This window comes from Schistocerca americana, chromosome 8, assembly GCF_021461395.2.
Source record: "Schistocerca americana isolate TAMUIC-IGC-003095 chromosome 8, iqSchAmer2.1, whole genome shotgun sequence".
Lineage (NCBI taxonomy): Eukaryota > Metazoa > Arthropoda > Insecta > Orthoptera > Acrididae > Schistocerca > Schistocerca americana.
The window spans coordinates 111,635,530-111,657,582 of NC_060126.1; the positions used below are offsets into that span (position 1 = coordinate 111,635,530).

General features: G+C 39.2%; 1 protein-coding gene across 1 annotated transcript in view; it reads left to right on the forward strand.

Annotated features, from left to right (window-relative positions):
- The window catches only part of LOC124544699 (squamous cell carcinoma antigen recognized by T-cells 3), an 89,865-nt gene that overhangs the window by 15,561 nt on the left and 52,251 nt on the right, over window positions 1-22,053 (forward strand). Inside the window, exons 5-7 of the mRNA XM_047123338.1 lie at window positions 6,570-6,752; window positions 14,559-14,856; window positions 15,038-15,235. Coding sequence (XP_046979294.1) covers window positions 6,570-6,752; window positions 14,559-14,856; window positions 15,038-15,235 — 679 coding nt within the window. The remainder of the gene's footprint in view (window positions 1-6,569; window positions 6,753-14,558; window positions 14,857-15,037; window positions 15,236-22,053) is intronic.

The window sequence follows — 22,053 nt, forward strand, 5'->3', positions numbered from 1 at the left end:
ATGTCATATAGTTCACAGATGTATCTGATTACTACCACAGCTCCCACAGAAGCCCAGATCAACATCTCCCATAGCATAATACTGCCCTCAACAGTTGTGCCCATGGTACAGTGCTCATTATGAGCAGCTGCCCACCTGGGTGACAGCACGTTGGGACACAATTGTTGACCTTAACTAACAAGAAACTTCATTCATCTGAGCACATAACACATTTTCATTGATACACGATCCAATCCTGCTGCAGTCAGAACTGATTCAACAGTGTGTGCTGAGAGGCATGTTCCAAAACACTTATGCCTCCACCAGCATTATACTCTTGTCATCAGATTGCTACCTATCTTTATTTATAGAGTGGGAAAGCATCTGACCTCTACATTCAGTGGCAAGACATTGGTGTCAGACACCTTGTTGCCTACTTGTGATTTCACCATCCTTCATTCTCATTCCATAGATGCTCACAACAGTAGCACACTAGCAGTTGATTGGCTTCGCCATTTCTGAAATGCTCTTTCCTGGTACCGCTGTAACAAAACTACTTTTTGTCAAAATCGCATGTCAGTGAATTTCCCCATTTGTGGTCCTTATAATTGCTAGAATGATTCCTTGTTTGCCTCTGGTATGGTCTGGTTATGCACTTTCCTTGTTGTGTCACACAACTATAACAGGTGGCATTCGGTCTCATTGTAGGCGGTGGTGAGAATGATTTGGTTCATCTGTGTATAATGTACAGTTATAAAGAGACAGAGTGGCAGGCCAGTACTTACTTTCAGCAGTGAAATTCCTGTACAGTCAATATAAACATTAAAAGTAGATAAATAAACAGCTATAGCTGGCCTTTGGAACAATCAGTTCTTTCATCTGGGGGAAAAGAGGGATAGGACTGGGATTGAGGGCAGATCGGTCAGACTCCGGGGTGAGGAAAACCCACCTGTTGCACCCATTCTACATTTTCTCTCTCTCTCTCTCTCTCTCTCTCTCTCTCTCAAGGTGAACAGTTGCCAGCCATTCTCTCTCCTTTTAATTTTACAGTTTTACTAAAGTGAATTTTCCATTTGATACACTCTGTAAAGTAGGGGCATTTGTATCCTCACCTCATACACTTCTGGTGAATGTTGTGCAGGAAGAACAACCACTATGCATACACGAACTTCCATTATCATTATTTACTACACAACACCCAAATGCGAGGAATGTTATCTAGAGCTGTCTGTTTCAAGGGTGAAGCTCCCTTCATGCGTGTCTGTCTGCATTCAAAGTCTCATACACAGGCACTTAAAAAAAGTACAAAATAGACATGAAATGAAATCAGAGGTATTTCTACATAAAGTCCTTTCTCTTACTTTAAAATTGGCAACACCTGACTCTGTTATGGTTCTTCATACTACCACCCATTCACCAAATTGCTACTTTCCTATAATGGTAACACTCGGCACAACTACTTCGTGCTTAACCATCTGCTTTCCTGTATATTGGCTAGTCCTGTAAACAAGTATACTGACTGCAGTATTCCAGAAATTTTACATGGGACATGAAGAAATAACGTACCAATAGTTGTTTGTGCAAACTGCTCATGTGTATTACGTTACTGCTAAATCCAGAAAAGGTCCATGAAGCTGTTGATGGATGTCTTACTCCTCTCCTGTTTGTACATTATGCTTGTTATCAAATCTGTCTTAGTGAATCAATATTTTTAGTTCTTCACATACGTCAAGCTTGCTTTCTTTCTCCACTATGTGCATCGCTTGTAAATCATCTCCAGTGCATGGATAATATTCCTTGTATTTGTGTATTGTATGCTAAATCACGATAGCGATTATCTTCACAACCATTACATCCAATCCTTACAATGGATAATATTAGAATATGTTAGCTTTTCTATTTTTAGTGTCATGGTATTTACAATATGTATACCTATAGGTAATAATAATACAGGGCATTCAAAAGTGTTTATCTAGATTTTAAGTGATCTCAACTCTGAAATTAACATCAACACAGACACCATATTTGACACATGCATACACACAATCATAAAGTTTTCAGTCATTTAATACACTCAATTTGAGTGTAACTGGCAATGTGTAAAACATCCAAATTGTACTCTGTACTACACCATACATTTTGTTGCTTGACATTTTTAAAGATTTGCATTCAAAAAATGTGCCTGTCTGGTACAGGTTTTACGTACACCTTGGTCTTAACATATCCCCAAAGGAAGAAATCCAGTAGGATAATGTAGCTGTGGGATTGGGCCATCCCTTCTGATCCATTGATTTTGAAATTCTTCATTGAAAGAGTCCCAACTACATGTTGTTCACTGAGACAGTTCTCCATCTAGTTGAAACATTACATTGGGCTGCTTCATATGGAACTGGGGTATAGCATAATTCTGATATGTCTATAAGCACACAGTACCAATAACATGGAAGAAGAATGTACTGATGACTTTGGCATTCATTAGCGCACACCAGACACTGATCTTCCAGGTATCCCTTGTGTGCTTCCTCACAATCTTTCCGTTGCCGCAATTACACATGTTACATCCATTTACAACACCACTTAAATGAAATATTGATTCATTTGAAAATGCTATTTGCTGTAAATAATCTTCAATCCCTTTGATATAGAATAACATATTATTTGCAAGGCATCAGCTTTTGCAAAATCTGGAGTTTTTAATTTTTTTTATTTATTTTATTTATTTATTTATTTTTTAATGTACAGTTGTGACTAGTTCTGTGATCTTCAGTGCCTGAAGCTGATGACCTGTGTGTCTCTCTCTTTTGGATGATGACTGCGTCAACACATTTAGTATGTTTTCGACAGTGTCTGTTGTGGATGAAGGTTGCCTGCTGCTTTTAAAATATTTGCATCTATGCCTTAACCAATTTGACATCTGGTGATGGTTTCCCTTAGTTGTGCTGAACCTTTGTTGTACCATGATTGGAGATATCCGGGCTCCCAGTAACAGTTTCAGGAGTCATGGAAGTTTAACAAGTTTGTCAACACACGAGAAACAGGATAGCATAGGTCCGTGGCATAAGTAAACAGCAATATCTGTTAGAATCAGGGTAAACATTCTGGGATACCTTGTATAGTTTTTGAATTTTTTAGCAGTCCTTTTCTTAATCCACTTTGCCATTTAGCAACCAAAATTTGAGTTTTTACTGTCTGTAACACTCTCAATATGACTACACAAATGCATGCAGAAGCACGCAGCTCTTATTTTAAGATTATCTGTAGTCTGTTAATCTTACATGGTGAAGAGCCATGTATGTAACAGAGGTGTCTTACAGGCTGACTCCTCCACAGTTGATCTATGTGTTTTTCTTTTTTAAGAATTTTACCACTAAATTTAAGTCTTGCATTAGCTTTTTCGACAATTTATGTGGCTATTTCAGCTAAAGCCACGGTAGATGTCAATGGCTAAATATTTAATTATTTCTTGAGACTGAACTTTGTATTGTTCTTGATACATTTTGTAGGAAGTATATTCATGACTTCTTCCAGCCTCAAAACAACTTCAGGTACAGTTGAACAAGGAGTTTGAATCATGATGTAACTTCATTCTTTTTTTCACATATCGTAAGCACTGTCAGAAGTGAAAGATGTGTTAGGTTAAAAAAAATTCTAGGACCAACTGGTAATTCAGCCCTGGACTTTTACATTTGTAGTCTAATATGGGCCTAAGCAATTGCCAACCACATTTCTTGTAAAATGATATCAGAAGGGAAATTCACTTGATTTACTTATTTCTTGTTCCTTGGATTATTTTGCATGATACATCAAGCAAATATGCGGAACGAGTCATTTGCCATTCACAGCACAAATTAATATGTAAATATGGCTACATGCTGAATAATTATAAATAAGTTTAAAAAAACCTGCAGATGTATGTTGGCGATTTCTGTCCACCCCCTTTTACACATTACAATAAAAGAAAGTATTCTATGGAATAGAAGGAGTTGTCAAGGAGAAACTTTTGCAGTTTGTTTTAAAATTTTGCTTTGCTTTTTGGTAGACCTTTTGTATCCCTGGGTAAGTGATTAGAAATTTTAGTTGCAGCATTGTGCACCCCTTTGTGTTCTAAAGACAACATTAATGTGGAATAATGAATGTCATTTGCCATCTGGTATTGTAATTATGTACATAATTGTTTCTTTTCAACTGCAATGGATCAATTACAACAAATTCCTTGAAGAAATAAGTATACTGTGAAACAGTAGTCAGAATAGCCAACTCCTTAAATGTATATGAGAAGATCAGTGAGCGAAGTGGTTAGCAAATTGGACTTGAGTTGGTTACCACGCTGGACTCACATTTGGGAGGACGATGGTTCAAACCCGCATCTGGCCATCCTTGATTTAGGTTTTCCATGATTTCCCTAAGTGGCTTCAGGGAAATACTGGAATGGTTTCTTGGAAAGGGCATGGCCAACTTCCTTCCCTAATTCAATGGGACCGATAAACTCACTGTTTTGTCCCCTCCGCTAAATCAGCCATCAGTGAGCACCAACAAAGATTAAGGGAAATGTGTCAGAGAGAAACTTTGCATCCTCTTTTACTCACAACAGGTGGCTTCCTCACTGAGTCTGAGTCATGTGTGCTGCATCCTCAAACCTATCCCACTTTTCCCCTCGACAAAGGAACTAACATTTCCCAAATGTGGGAATAGTTTTTCCTCTCTCTTTTAAGTTCACGTATTAGCAGTACTGGAATTTCTCGTCATCAAAGTAAGTGCTACCAGCGATACTGTCTCTTCGTAGTTTTGAACATGTAAATGGTACAGTTATGAATGAACCTGACACAACATGATTATGTTTTAGGACTTGTCTTGTGACTGACCTGAGTTCTTGCATATAATACATATCTGGATGCAAATAACAAAGTGATTGATTTTCATGAACACTACCTTGCAAATTATATTTTTTTTATAATACGAGTAAGTCCCAGTTATTTTTGCAACATTTTTTTTCAGGCACCACCCGCCCTGTATAAAATACATTCCTGATAGTATTTTGAGATAAGCACTTTACTACCTATGCCTCACTGATGACATCACATTAGCAATGATATGGTAGGTTCTGCCTAGTAAGAAGCCAACGTGTGTGTGTTCTGGCGTTATGCAAGCATCTGTTTTTTTTTTTTTTTTTAGTAAGCAATAACATGTAACTGGAGCACTGTCTACATTCTTCTGTATTGCATGAACAGATTGGCAGGCAGAGTAATAATCAGTCACTGGTTAAGGAGTCAATGCTAATTCACACAGAAAAATTGATTGGATTTCAACAAAAATTTAATTGCATATGATAAGCAAGTATTGTTCATTTTATGCAATAAATCAGCTTCACTGCAGAAGGAAGTAGGCTTGTACTACACACTTTCTCAGAAACAATAATGACTTGAATCCCTCAAAACAACCTACACATTGGAAACTGCCTTATTTTACTTCATTGGTCATTCCCATAAAGGAGACACTTGTGAGAATAGTAATATGTGAAAGAAGAAATTTATATTTTGCATTATGATAGTAAACACTGTAAGCTGTCTATGTATGTTATCTCAGTATCAGTTCAGCTTGTTATTTCTTTCCAAATTACAAAGTGTGCACCTAAGTGAATTAAAGTTATGATCTTTGTAAAACTTCTATTTTAAATATTAATTGTATATGAATATCCATGATAAGTTACCAAGGTATTCATGTAGGCGGTGCACACTGTTAAAATGAAATTTTTCGTCTTAAGGTGCAAATCAGAGATGCCATTGTACGAGGTACGTTTGCCACATATTGCGTGGAGAGGAGGGAGGGTGGACCAGTAAACATATCATTGTTTGTTGAAATACTCTCACTTTTGCAAAACAGAAATATAATTGTAAAATAATGATGACCTTGGAATGTTTATATTTGGTGTTTTGCGTGCAAGCTCTACTACATCCTTGTCTCTAGATCAGTTAAATTTATGGGCTCTGTTGATTGATATTTTACTCACACAACATACGTTTATGTATACACAATCACTGTTGTCTCTGGCCCAGTTAAATTTTTGGCGTCCATTGATTGATATGTTATTTGTGGAACACAAATTTATGTATACGTAACAGCAAATAATAAAATTACTATTCATTCATGTAGACCAATGTCCCCTCGTAATGCACCAGATAAATATTCATTCTCCTTGCTTCCTTATGTGCATATTAAGCTAGCAAACTATGCTGTAGGAATTGACTCTTGTAATAACATATTTATGTTTGACAGTGACATCAGCAAGGCAGACTTTTCTGTGTGATTGATACCTTAGAGGACTTTCAGAAAGGACAGTTTGTCTCATTTGCTGTGTACATAACATAATTGATAACTTGAAAATAATATGCTTTACTGCATTTTACTTGAGTTGTAGAATGTGACTTTAGAGAAACAGGGTTCTGTTTCAAATTGTATGTAGATAAAATGATTGAGGTTACTATTAAATGCATCTTGCTTTGTGATATATTATTATAAAAATTTGTGTCGTTAGTATAGCCTCCTGTACTGTTCATTGCTCATGAAGAAATTATTGTTAATTTCATTTCTAGGTTGATCAGTTAGAACAGGAAGCAAAACTTTGGCGTCGATTGCTATCTGTCCCTTTGGCAGGGACAGACAAATCTTATAGAGAGTTTTTTGAATGGGCAAATTCACATAATGTTCCAATAGATTTTGATGTGTCTGAGGTAGAATCAGAGATGCACCGACTGGAAAAATTCGAGAAACAGCTGGTATGTTCCTCTTTTTACAATAACATGGCATTCTCTATATTGTTGTTGTTGTTGTTGTTGTTGTTGTATTGTTTGCAGTAGTAACAGTAGTAGTATTACTCACTATACTTGACACTATAATGGAAGAAAGGGTCAAAATGATCCTTGTCATACTTTTTTCTTCAATGTCGAATCCATTTTTTAAAATTTGTTGGTGAAATCACAGAATTTTTTCAAGTTTTTTTCTCCTTGTTATTATGAGGTGTTAGGTTTTAAAAGTCACTATATTTTACTTAGACATTTCATTTGGAAAACTTAGAACAGCAGAAATGGTTGATTTGAGACTTCTGTAATTTCTCTTTTGAATGTATTTATATAATCTACCATAACAATTAAGCAACAACAATCGGTAATCATTATATTGTGTCATTCAGGTAAAATTCTTTGTCTGTGAAAGACATTCTTAGACATGTCAGCGTGGACATTCTTCTGAAGAAATGTTACAACAGTGAACTCTTAATTGACTTCAGTGATGAAGTTAAGAAGTTTTTACCAGAGACAAAGATGAAGACATTGTGAAAGAGGAGGATTCAGATACTGATCTCAGTCAACACTTTCCTCTTCCGTCTCTGTAGACTCAGTCTGATCATCACTACCGAGATGGTTGCTAGGGATGGAACTGCATGGGAGATGGCCAATTTTTCATCTTCTTGAAGGTCGTCTGTGAACATTCCGAAAGAGATAGGAGGCCCTGCCTACTTATGCCTGCCAGTGAGTAGACTACCCTCTCATCAGTGCTTTCTGTCTTATTTTGGCTACATCTCATTGAGGAAATGTACAGCACCAAATGCTAAAAAAGGACTACAAAAATGATGATAGGACCGTGTCACTTGATGAACTGTAAATGTTGCTGGCTGTTATACACACTCAGGGTGTCATTTTTACAAAAGGACTACAAAAATGATGGTAGGACCATGCCACTTGATGAACTGTAAATGTTGCTGGCCGTTATACGCACTCAGGGTGTCCTTTTTACAAAAGGTTTGTTTGTGGATGATCTTTGTTTGTATTCTTGGAGGCCTACTTTTATCAGAGATGTTATGCCAATAGACAGGTTTCAGGAGCTTCTCAGATTTCTCCATTTTAATGAAAAATCAATGCAAGCTGAATGACTTTCAGCCAACAATTTTACCCTTGTATTTGAAATTTGGGGAAAGTTCATAATAATAATAATGATGTTTATTTGTCCATGTTAACTTTACATCATCATGGTAGACCATATTCATTCTCACTGTGCTGGAGAAAATATAACCCCAGACAAGCAAGTATTATCAAGCAAAACAAAATGCAGGTTCATTTAATTCATGCCAAACAAAGACGAAAAATATGGTCTCAAATTGTGTTGCTGTCAATGTAGCAACAAAATATATATGTAATGCATTTCTGTCCCCCAAAAAAGAGGACGCACAGAGAGAGGAGCAGTCATTTGAAGAATACATTGTTCTACATCTCAAGGAGCCATTTTCAAATCAAGGAAGAAACATGATGAAAGACAACAACTTCTCATCTCTTCCAACTTGCCAAGAAGTCCAAAGAAAATAAAACTTCATTAGTTGGTACAATGAGTGATATGAAATCTCTTAAGAGGTAAAGAAGCCAAATACTGAAATACATGTCACCATCATCCTATGTAAAACTGACAGCACAGACTGCACCATGACTACATATATTGTAAGGGAATAAGAAGAAAAATGCCACTCTTCTGAGTGCACTGCATGCTGAAGTAGCAATAAGCGAAGAAGGAAAGGAGAAACCTAATACTATTACAATATACAATGCGATGAAGTTCGGATGGTTGATCAAATGACCCATAAATTTACTACATATTGGACATGGCATCAGTAGATGCATGAGTCATCTGTGAGCAAGGAAATGAAAAGGAAGAAGTTCAAAATTCACCTGGCGAATAAACTCAAGGAAATGAAAAAGCATGAAGAAGAGTAGATGAAAGATGAGGTTATGGGACCAGAATCATCTAGAAAGTTGAAGAAGTTCCAAATCAGCCTCTGCAAAGGCAACAAGACCAGCAACAACTGAGCCTTGTGCAGAAAATGTGCACATAAAGCAGAAATCACCCATGCTAAGTGCGTCTAGCAGATTCCAGTGACTTGATGAAAGAGTACAACAAAGTCACGTGTAAAATATGTGTGAGTATAATATTTGGACCATACATACAAATTTTTCTAGAGAGTTTTACAAATAGTTAATATATGAAAATCTACACCTTAGGAAATTTGTTAGCATAAACAGTGATAAACAATTAAGATTTATTGAAAGAAATAATTAATGTATTACTTACCATGTTAAGCAGTTGTTGTTATAACTTGCAGAAAGGTGGGGATTAATAAACACAAAATAAATTACTTGTTTACTTTAAATTTGAAAGTGTTTCATGTGGACTCAAAATGACCTCTTTCTGCCATATTAGGAATCTGAGAAACTCCGTCATTCTAGTAGTAAGGCATAAGCCAGCGATGGTTCCTTTGAAAGAGTGCGACTGATATTTTCTTCGCCAAAAGGAGCGTATGCTTTGTCTCTCATGACCTTGTTCTTGATGGGACATTAAACCTAAATCTTCCTTCCTTCCATCATTCCTTCTTTGTGTTGTATTTTTTTAAATATAGTTTTAATTAATGTCGTATATCCCCTGGTAATAAAATTCAACTTCTGTACTATGTTCCAATGTCAACTTTGGGACAGAAACACATTTCTTAATTCAAAGCCTTTTTCTTAAATGAAGGCCTACATGAGAAGATTTTTTGATGTGAGTCACGTATGTATGCTGCTGTAATGCTATCCTTTTTGCAGTTGGAACTGTTGTTTGCGGCTGTATTGTTATTAGTCAGAGTGCCAATGGTAAACATTTTCTCAAAAAGATAATACGCTAAGTTACAACTGATAATTTGAACATATCTCATATCACCAGCCCTGCCTGTAAAAGCAGCCTTCTGTATTTTACACTGAAAAATGGGAATTGATACATCAGAAAACAATTTTTTCAAAGCATTTTTTAAGCTTTTTGTTGGCATGTACATATCAGCTAGATTTATTTCCACACTGTAATTGTCTTCACTATTAACACTCTCCTCTTGTTATTTCTTAAATTTTTGCATGCATTCTGATACACATCTTGTCGAGAAAAACCATGTGAGGGGAACGAATTTTCTTCACTTCTTCTGTTGCATGCAAACAATCTGCCATGAGAGCAGTTTCTATCATCAAATGGAAAATCACTCCCAACATCTAAATCAAATAAATAAAAAATTGAAGATACACTAATCGTAATTTTCATGCTATGTTTTGGATGTGGCAGTGCAGTGACTGTGTATGATTGTAGTCTCATTAAGAATAGTACAACTTCTTCAATGACAACAACAATATGGTGTATTTTGTATTTAAGGGACTTAGTGGTACTATACTTGCATTGGTGATATTTCCTCATACAGCAGCTAGACCATATGCCATTACCTTCACTGACCTATCTGCAAGAGTTTTGCAGAATTTGCCACAATTTTGGTCATTGTCTGCATGTGACAGGCCGTCACATATTCTACCACCTTTTATTGTAGCATTGTGGACAGTAATCCATGAGTTCAAGTACAATATGCAGTCTTTCAACAAAATCATTACAGTAGCAAATTAATGTTCCTTTTTTAAAATAAATGCAGTTACAAAAGTTCTGACGTTCTGGCAGAAAGTAAATAATTTAGGAGTAAAGGAGGCCACTCACCAAACACCGGAGGCTTTGAGTTGTTGACAGGCACACAAAAAAGAATTAAATTTTTGTTAGTTTTCAAAACCCTTTAACAAGCTAGGGGACGGACACACACACACACACACACACTCTCTCTCTCTCTCTCTCTCTCTGTGTGTATGTGTGTGTGTGTGTGTGTGTGTGTGTGTGTGTGTGTGTGTGTGTGTGTGCACCTACATTATGCCATCTGGACACAGAATGCCAGGTTTGCAGTTCGGCAGATGAGATGGGGTGAGGGTTGCGTTGGTTAGAATGAGTAAAGGCTGTGAGGACATTGAGGTAGTGGAAATTGGGGCCAGGAGAATTATGGGAGCAAAGGATGTGTTGGAAGGATAACTCCCATCTACATAGTTCAGAAAAACTGGTGCTGTAGAGAAGGATCCAGATGGCACAGGTTGAGAATCAGCCATTTAAATCGAACATGTTGCGCTCAGCAATGTTTTATGCCACTGAGGGGTAAACTCTGTTCTTGGCCACAGTTTGGCAGAGCCCATTGATTCTGATGGACGGTTGGTGTTCATGCCCAATAAAATGCTGTGCAGAAGTCAGCAAAGTTTATACATGATGTGGCTGTTTTCATAGGTGGCCTTGCCTCTGATGAGAATGGGTGAATTGGGCAGGTGTTGCACCTGGGTCTTCCACTGGGATAGAACCCCTGTGGCAAGTAGTTGGGAATTGAAGTTGCATAGGATGGTGTGTAGGTAGGGTGGGCACAGAATACCACTTTAGGAGGAATGGGAAGGGTCATGGGCAGGAAGTCACTCATTTCTGGGCTTGATAGATAACTAAAGTCTTTGGGAAGTCGCTCCATTCCAGTGTGATCATGGATTGCAAGGGGAGTGGGCACTCTTTTGCAGTGATTCTTGGGAGGAAGAAAGGAGTGTGAGGTTACGGCATGGGAAATCTGTTCGTGGAGTAGTTTTTGAGAGCCTGTCTGTGAAGTCCTTGAGCATACTGGGCAAGGGAATTCTTATTAGTGCAGATATAATGTTTGTGGGTGTGCAGACAATATGGGAGTGACTTTTTGGTGTGGAGGGTTGGCAGCTGCCAAAATGCAGGTGTTGTTGGTTGTTAGTGGACTTAATGTTGACAGGGCTTTGGATGGAGCCATCAGAGAGGAGGTGCTCAACATCCAGGAAGGTGGCATGTTGGGTAGAGGAGGACAGATGAAGTGGCTGAGAGGGAAAGTGTGAAGGTTGAGGAGGAATGAGAATAGGGTGTCTTGGCCATGGGTCCAGATCATGAAGATATCATCACTGAATCTGAAACAGGTAAGGAGTTTGGGTTTTGGGGGGCTAGTATGGTTTCCTCTAGATGGCCTGTAAACAGGCTGGCATAGGAGGTTGCCATGTGCATTCCCTTGGCTGTTTATTTACCTTCCCCTCAAAGGAGAAGTAGTTGTGCATAAGTATATAATCAGTAAGGTGTATAAGGAATGAGATATTGTGTTTGTAGTAGGAAGGATGTTGGTAGAAGTGGTGTTCCATTGTGGCAATGCTATGGGCATGAGGGATGTTAGTGTATAGGCATATGGCATCAACAGTGATGAGTAGGGATCCAGAAGGTAATGTGGTGGGGATGCTCAAGAGTCGGTGAAGGAAGTGGTTTGCACCTTTGGTATGAGAGGCTAGGTTATGGCCAATTTTTTGCTCTTTTTGGTTGGTTGATTAGTTTGGTTGGAGATTCTTTCAGTGGGAGCACAGTAACCAACTACAGTGTGGAGGAACATTCTACACAACGCCTTACCACAAGGCTCACAGCTGTGTGGAGTCCCAGGTGCAAGACCTGCCCAATTCACCCACCCAGCACATCCTACTGCAGTCCTGCCATAGGCTTATCCTATCCCATCAGAAGCAGGGCCTGTGAAAGCAGCAGTGCTACAGTTTCTGCACAGCATTTTATGTGGTCATAGCCGCCGACCAACTGTCCACCAGAATAAATAATAACAAGCTCACTGTTGCCAAAAACAGAATTTACCAACCAGAGGCACAACACACTGCTGAGCACAACATGCTTGAGTTCAATGGCTGCTTCATAACATGTGCCATTTAGTCATTCTCACTAGCACCAGCTTTGACCCCACACTTACTACTCAGCAGTTTCCTCTCCTCTGTCCAGTCACTCCTGTCCCAACCCACACTTCCACACCACACCTCACCAGCTCCAATGCCCATGTGTTACACGCGTAGCCCGTGTACCTGCCATAGCATCCTCCTGCATTCCTATCCTTCACATTTGCTGCCTCCCTCCAAGCCAGTAACTTTCTGACCGCAACCCCTCCACCTGCTTCCTGCTTTCCATTCCTTTCCTACTCTACCCATCCCACACAGAACAATCCTCACCTCAGTCCATCTGTCGAACTGCAGCACTGGCAGTGTATGTCCAGCTGGCAAAGTTTATGTATATATGAGAAGGAGAGGGGGGGGGGTGGGGGGGGGGGGGGGGAGATAGAGAGAGTGTCCTCTAGCTTATCAAGGGTTTCTTCCAAAAGGTGGTTCATCTTTCATTCTTCCTTGTGTGCCTGTCTACTGTTCAAAGCCTCTGCTGTTTGGTATTTGCTATTTTAAAATAACTATTTTCTCAGGGAATGTTGTGCATTGAAATAAGGAGAAAGAAAACTTTTGCTGCTTTTCAAACAGAATGGGTATCAATGTAGAGAAACCAAGGTGACACATACATTGACTTTCAGGAATTGGAGGAAATAGACTAATTAAACAGGAGATGTGCTGAAGAGGCACAGCGGAATAAGGTGAGGGAGAAATCAATATTGGAATGCTTACAGTAGAAAACATTTAAAAACTTGAAGTTATATGAGGTAGGCCTAATCGAATAAGTGCTAAGACAGAGAGAGAGAGAGAGAGAGAGAGAGAATATAGTTCGTTATATCTGTAATTCTCTTAGTGGTAATAATTGCATTGCTGGCTTCTCTCTGTTCATAAAATTATTCTAAAATATTCAGGATGGAGTAATGATAATATTATGATAACATATTGCTGAAAAGGATAGATTACTACCAATCATAAAGATAACCTCTTAGTTGCAGCCGGCCAGGGTGGCCGAGCGGTTCTAGGCGCTACAGCCTGGAACCGCGCGACCGCTACGGTCGCAGGTTCGAATCCTGCCTCGGGCATGGATGTGTGTGATGTCCTTAGGTTAGTTAGGTTTAAGTAGTTCTAAGTTCTAGGGGACTGATGACCTCAGCAGTTAAGTCCCGTAGTGCTCAGAGCCATTTGAATCTTAGTTGCAGACAGGACCAATGAAAAGACTATTACACATTATAGCTTTTGGCCAAAGCCTTCTTCAGCAAAGAAAACACACACACACACACACACACACACACACACACACACACACTACCTCCAGCAGCTTCAACTGGAATGCCAAATGCTCATATTTACACAGGTGCACAGTTCTAAACAAATGTAAGGAGAAAAATTGTTGTTTGTAATTGTATCAAAAGTTGTTGCAAATAGGTAATGTTGAATTAAATTTTAAACCAAACAGTATAGTTTTACAGCAAGTGAAAGTATTTCTAAGCATGCACTGCGTAAGCTGCCTGTACGCAGACACTGCATTTTTGAAGTTCGACGCTGTTACAACCTCCTCCCCCCCCCCCCCCCCCCCCCCACACACACACGGAATATGAATAAACATTTAATATGGATACCTGTGGATGGGGAATGATATAATAAAATAAGGGAATACCTCAAACACTCGCTAACCTCATGTAATTTCTGATATCTCTCTCTCTCTCTCTCTCTCTCTCTCTCTCTCTCTCTCTCTCTCTGCTCTTCCTCCTCTCTTCTTTTGAATATTTTGCAATGAGTATTTTAATGCTGTTAATAACTAATGGTGTGCTTTGGCTGAACACCCATGCCAAGAAAATGTGTTAGTAAATGAATTTCTCCATGATCATGACCTGTGTGCTGTTTGTCCTTATGTGTGTATTAACACTAACTGCAAAACACAGTGGATGAATGTAATTTCTACACCTCTGATTGTTTTATTGTCAGGAGTCATGTGAACTTGGGAAAAAGCCACAGCTATACCGTGACTATTGCCATCGTGAAGAACTGAAAAGTCGAGCACGGGCAACATGTATTTGGGAGCGTGCGGTTGCAGAAAGCTGCCTGGATCCTGAACTGTGGTTCGACTACTTGGAGTTTGCATATCAGAAGGGCGGAGGGACAGCCTCAGAAGTGCTAACTCTGTGTGAGCGTGCAGTGCGAAATTGCCCATGGAGTGCCCAGTTGTGGCAGTTTTACTTACGAGCACTGGAACGATTTGAGAAGCCAAATAGTGATGTTACAGGTCAGTGATACTGCATTCAAGCTACTATGACAACATTTATAGCTCATTGGGTTCAAAAATTACATAAAATGCAGTCTTCCGCAGAAATTCTTTTTTTCTCTGAGAACTGGAATTAGTAAAGCTCCTAGTCACCCACTGTGTGTATTTCAATTTTAAGTTTTATTTCTCTTCTTTTACCCAGGATTAATGGAACGAGCCTTGATAGCATGCTCAGATGCAGCTGACAGTTTACGAAGCATCTGGATTGGATTTGCATCATACATGCTGCGCAGAGTGAAATGGTCTACGAAATCCAATTCGGATAGTGACAAAGGTGAACCTGAAGGTCTTGAGGAACTGAGAGCTACTTTCAATAAGGCCTGTGAGCATTTGGCACAATGTAAGTGTATGACATATTTGTAACTGTATTTGGGTGAAAAGAATAGAAAAGATATTTGCTATACAAATGCATTGCAAGATAGTAGAAGTGTCTGTGGATTTGAACAGTTTCTTTTATTTTGGTTTTCAATTCTGATTATTTAATAATAATTCCATTTTATGTCTTAACCACCCCACTTCATAGCACCATGATTTTTCTCCATTTTATGAAAGTATAACTGTGTGTATGATTTTATCAGCCATTCCCATAATGAATTGTATTTACTGAAGTTGTGTTTGGATGTACATAGTTTACTGCAGCTATCAGTGCTATGCTGTAACAGCAAGTTATAAATGAAATCTTATGAGGAATGAACACAGTGACATTATCATACTGATAGCTGTTTCATTCTGTACTTAAGACTTTATTGGACACAGCAAGCTATGTCTACATGTATATGGTGCAAGGCATTGTGTAAAATTTCAGAATAATAATGCATGTAATCTGTGCATCTTCCTGTGAAAAAGTTCCAAGCAGGCCTCATCGAACCTCACTTTATGCAACAGGTGGTCTGGTTCTTGTTGAAGTACCCATAACATGCTGAATTTGTGACTGGATGGGGGGGGGGGGGGGGGTAAAATTATCTGAGAAGCAAATGGTGAAACATGCACAGTTTCTTTAGGCCTGTTGTTTCTCAGTTTAAGTTTCTACATAACACATATGTAGAAAACAATTACAAGGATTGACACTGTACCTGTGAATGACGGCATTTGTAATCCTGTGTATAAGAGTGTGTGAACTTAACATTAGAAAAAGAGCATTCTATGAAGCCTACAGCTCCCATTGTCATACAAGGGCAAACATTCTGGCTAAGAACCTTAAAAAACTCAGGTCCTACATAAAATAGCTAAATAGGTCAGAGTCTTCTATTCAGTCACTCATTGACCAGTCTGGTGCGGCAACAGCAGACAGAAAAAGGAAAGCTGACATTTTCACATTTAAAGAAATATTGGTGATGGAGGAGGATCATGCAGATGTACCATAGTTCGACAGCCACACAAACTGCCATATGGTGGACATAGAAATTGATATCCTTGTTGTTGAGAATCGAAGAGTTGAAATCAAGTAAGTCACCAGGTCCACATGGAATCCCAATTCAGATTTACTGAGGATACTCTTCGGTACTGGTCCCTTACTTAGCCTGTATTTATTGCAAATTTCTTACCCAGATTAGTGGAAAAAAGTGCAGATGACTGCTGCATGTAAGAAGGGAAAGAGAACAGGCCCACAAAATTATAGATAGATATTCATAACATTATTTTTTTGCAGAATTGGTGAGCATATTCTAAAGTTAGAATGTAAGGATTTTCCTTGAGACAGAAAAGCTTGTGTCCACAAAGCAGCACAGATTTAGAAAGAAGTGCTTGTGTGAAACTCAGTTAACCCTTTTTTCACACAGTATCCTCCAAACCATGGATGAAGGGTAACAAGGAGATTTCATATTCGTAGATTTTTGAAAAGCATTTGATGTAGTGGCACTTGCAGGCTGTTAACGAGGATGTGAGCATACGGAATAGTTTCTCACATATGTCAGTGGCTCGAAGACTTTTTAAGTAACAGAACTCAGTGTGTTGTCTTGGACAGTGAGTGTTTGTCAGAGGCAAGGGTATCATTAGTTCAGGAAAGTGTAGCTCATCTATAAATAAGATTGTCTATAGAACACGTGCGCGAGTGTTTTGGGATCTCCTCAGGTCAGATTACCAATAGTCAATAGATTTGATCAACATTCAGTACTAAAATGCTCCATGAACTCCTTGGAGGGAATACGATGTTCTTTTCATGAAATGCTATTGAAAAAAGTATAGGGAAATGGCATTTGTGACTGCCAGCAGAACGATTCCCCCCCCCAACATACACAACATTGTATTAGGGCTATGAACTCAAGATGAGAGAAATTACGTCTTATGCAGAGATATAGATAATCATTTTTCTGTTGGTCCATTTGCGAGTGAAAGAGGAAAAAGAATGGTTAGCAGTGGTACATTGTGCTGTCAAACCATGCACTGTATTGTGGCTTGCAGAATGAGCGTGTCTGTAGTTTGAAAATTAGTCAAGTCTTTGTGCTGTTGTATGAGTCTTTTATTGGCTCATCAATCAACTTTTCTTCATTTTTGCCCATTGGTTAATTGCAAAGGATTGAAGTTCTTCATTTATATCCTTTCTGCGGTAACAAATTTGATTTGATTCTGTCTTGACTGCAAAGATTAGAAACTTTATCATCAGCATATCTGCTTATGAACATTTATGGAACATTCCAACAATAATTACATGAATTTGTTGTTGTTATTGTTGTTGTTGTGGTCTTCAGTCCTGAGACTGGTTTGCTGCAGCTCTCCATGCTATTCTATCCTGTGCAAGCTTCTCCATCTCCCAGTACTTACTGCAACCTACATCCTTCTGAATCTGCTTAGTGCATTCATCTCTTGGTCTCCCTCTAAGATTTTTACCCTCCACGCTGCCCTCCAATGGCAAATTTGTGAACCCTTGATGCCTCAGAACATGTCCTACCAACCGGTCCCTTCTTCTTGTCAGGTTGTGCACAAACTCCTCTTCTCCCCAATTCTATTCAGTACCTCCTCATTAGTTATGTGATCTACCCATCTAATCTTCAGCATTCTTCTGTAGTACCACATTTCGAAAGCTTCTATTCTCTTCTTGTCCAAACTATTTATCGTTCATGTTTCACTTCCATACATGGCTACACTCCATACAAATACTTTCAGAAATGACTTCCTGACACTTAAATCTATACTCGATGTTAACAAATTTCTCTTCTTCAGAAACACTTTCCTTGCCATTGCCAGTCTACATTTAATATCCTCTCTACTTCAACCATCATCAGTTATTTTGCTCCCCAAGTAGCAAAACTCCTTTACTACTTTAAGTGACTCATTTACTAATCTAATTCCCCTCAGCATTACCCGACTTAATTCGGCTACATTCCATTATCCTTGTTTTGCTTTTGTTGATGTTCATCTTATATCCTCCTTTCAAGACACTGTCCATTCCATTCAACTGCTCTTCCAAGTCCTTTGCTGTCTCTGACAGAATTACAATGTCATCGGCGAATCTCAAAGTTTTTATTTCTTCTCCATGGACTTTAATACCTACTCCAAATTTTTCTTTTGTTTCCTTTACTGCTTGCTCAATATACAGATTGAATAACATCGGGAGAGGCTACAGCCCTGTCTCACTCCTTTCCCAACCACTGCTTCCCTTTCATGCCCCTCTTATAACTGCATCTGGTTTCTGTACAAATTGTAAATAGCCTTCGCTCCTGTATTTTACCCTGCCACCTTCAGAATTTGAGAGAGAGTATTCCAGTCAACATTGTCAAAAGCTTTCTCTAAGTCTAAAAATGCTAGAAACGTAGTTTTGCCTCTCCTTAATCTTTCTTCTAAGATAAGTCGTAAGGTCAGTATTGCCTCACGTGTACCAGCATTTCTACAGAATCCAAACTGATCTTCCCGAGGTCGGCTTCTACCAGTTTTTTGATTCGTCTGTAAACAATTCGCGTTAGTATTTTGCAGCTGTGACTTATTAAACTGATAGTTCAGTATTTTCACATCTGTCAACACCTGTTTTCTTTGGGATTGGAATATTATATTCTTCTTGAAGTCTGAGGGTATTTCGCCTGTCTGCTACATCTTGGTCACCATATGGTAGAGTTTTTGTCAGGACTGGCTCTCCCAAGGCTGTCAGTAGTTCTAATGGAAAGTTGTCTACTCCCGGGGCTTGTTTCAACTCAGGTCTTTCAGTGCTCTGTCAAACTCTTCACGCAGCATCACATCTCCCATTTCATCTTCATCTACATCCTCTTCCATTTTCATAATATTGTCCTCAAGTACATTGCCTTCGTATAGACACTCTATATACTCCTACCACTTTTCTGCTTTCCCTTCTTTGCTTAGAACTGGGTTTCCATCTGAGCTCTTGATATTCATACAAGTGGCTCTCTTTTCTCCAAAGACCTCTTTAATTTTCCTGTAGGCAGTATCTATCTTACCCCTAGTGAGATAGGCCTCTACATCCTTACATTTGTCCTCTAGCCATCCCTGCTTAGCCATTTTGCACTTCCTGTCGATCTCATTTTTGGGACGTTTGTATTTCTTTTTGCCTGCTTCATGTACTGCATTTTATATTTTTCTCCTTTCATCAATTAAATGCAACATTTCTTCTGTTACCCCAAGGATTTCAAATAGAAGGATTTCAACTAGCCCTCGTCTTTTTACCTACTTGATCTCTGCTGCCTTCACTACTTCATCCCTCAGAGCTACCCATCCTTCTTCTACTTTATTTCTTCCCCCATTCCTGTCAGTTGTTCTCTTATGCTCTCCTGAAACCCTGTACAACCTCTGGTTTAGTCAGTTTCTACAGGACTCATCTCCTTAAATTCTCACCTTTTTGCAGTTTCTTCAGTTTTAATCTACAGCTCATAACCAATAGATTGTGGTCAGAGTTCACATCTGCCCCTGGAAATGTCTTACAATTTAAAACCTGGTTCGTAAATCTCTGTCTTACCATTATATAATCTACTGATACCTCCTAGTATCTCCAGGATTATTCCATGTATACAACTTCTTTTATGATTCTTAAACCAAGTGTTTTTTATGATAAAGTTATGCTCTGTGCAAAATTCTACCAGACGGCTTCCTCTTTCATTTCTTGCCCCCAATCCATATTCACCTACTATGTTTCCTTCTCTCCCATTCCCTGCTCTCGAATTCCAATCACCCATGACTATTAAACTTTCGTCTCCCTTCACTACCTGAATAATTTCTTTTATCTCATCATACATTTCATCAATTTTCTCTTCATCTGCAGAGCTAGTTGGCATATAAACTTGTACTATGTAGTAGGCATGAGCTTTGTGTCTATCTTGGCCACAATAATGCGTTCACTATGCTGTTTGTAGTAACTTACCCGCACTCCTATTTTTTTATTCATTATTAAACCTACACCTGCATTACCCCTATTTGCTTTTGTATTTATAACCCTGTATTCACCTGACCAAAAGTCTTGTTCCTCCTGCCACCGAACTTCACCAATTCCCACTATATCTAACTTTAACCTATCCATTTCCCTTTTTAAATTTTCTAACCTACCTGCCCGATTAAGGGATCTGACATTCCACGCTCCCGATCCGTAGAATGCCAGTTTTCTTTTTCCTGATAACGACGTCCTCTTGAATAGTCCCCGCTCAGCGATCTGAATGGGGGACTATTTTACCTCCGGAATATTTTACCCAAGAGGACGCCATAATCATTTAACCATACGGTACAGCTCCATGCCCTCGGGAAAAATTATGGCTGTAGTTTCCCCTTGCTTTCAGCCATTCACAGTACCAGCACAGCAAGGCTGTTTTGGTTAGTGTTACAAGGCCAGATCAATCAATCATGCAGACTGTTGCCCCTGCGACTACTGAAAATGTTGCTGCCCCTCTTCGGAACCACACGTTTGTCTGGCCTCTCAACAGATACCCCTCGTTGTGGTTGCACCTACGGTACGGCCATCTGTATCGCTGAGGCACTAACGGCAAGGCCTATGGTTCATGGGGGGGGTCATGAATTTAGACACGCTGAAAAATATTATCTATTTTGTCTCTACTGAGTGAAATGGTACTGTGGTCGGCATACGGAACTTGCATTCAGAGAAAGAGGGAGAGAGAGAGAGAGAGAGGGAGAGGGAGAGGGAGAGGGAGAGAGAGAGAGAGAGAGAGTGGGGGGGGGGGGGGGGGGGCAAATATTCAAATTTCTTTACAGCCACCCAGAGTTAGGTGTTCCACGATTTCCCTAAATTGCTCCAGGTAAGTGGTAGGATGGTTGCGTTGAATGGGGCATGGCCAGTTTCCTTCCTTATCCTTTCATAAACTGAGCTTGTGCTCCATCTCTAATGATCCCACTGCCGAAGGGAAAAATAGGTCTCTTCTGAAAATTCATCATAATTGTATGATATATTGTCTAATTATAATTATTGTTCAATGTTTGTTCCATTTCCGAGTTTCACAAGTTATGTGTGGACCATATTACCTGAATTTTATTGTTTATGCACTTTTAAACAGCACTATGGCTGCATTGCTGTAGACAACACAGACACTAGGTCAAGACCCACCACAGTAGTAGAAGTGTACATACCTAGTAGCTCCACAGATGAATATATATATAAAAACAAAGATGATGTGACTTACCAAACGGAAGTGCTGGCATGTTGATAGACACACAAACAAACACAAACATACACACAAAATTCAAGCTTTCGCAACCGACGGTTGCTTCATCAGGAAAGAGGGAAGGAGAGGGAATGACGAAAGGATGTGGGTTTTAAGGGAGAGAGTAAGGAGTCATTCCAATCCCGGGAGCGGAAAGACTTACCTTAGGGGGAAAAAAGGACAGATGTCATCATTCCACGGGGGAAAATTATATCGAAAAACAAAGATGCTGTAACTTACCAAACGAAAGCATTGGTATGTTGATAGAGACAATAACGAACACAAACACACACACAAATTTCAAGCTTTTGCAACCCACGGTTGCTTCATCAGGAAAGGGGGAAGGATGTCTCCTTACCCTCTCCCTTAAAACCCACATCCTTTCGTCTTTCCCTCTCCTTCCCTCTTTCCTGATGAAGCAACCGTGGGTTGCGAAAGCTTGAATTTTGTGTGTGTGTTTGTGTTTGTTATTGTTTCTATCAACGTACCAACACTTTCGTTTGGTAAGTTACAGAATCTTTGTGTGTGTGTGTGTGTGTGTGTGTGTGTGTGTGTGTATATGGGTTATAAG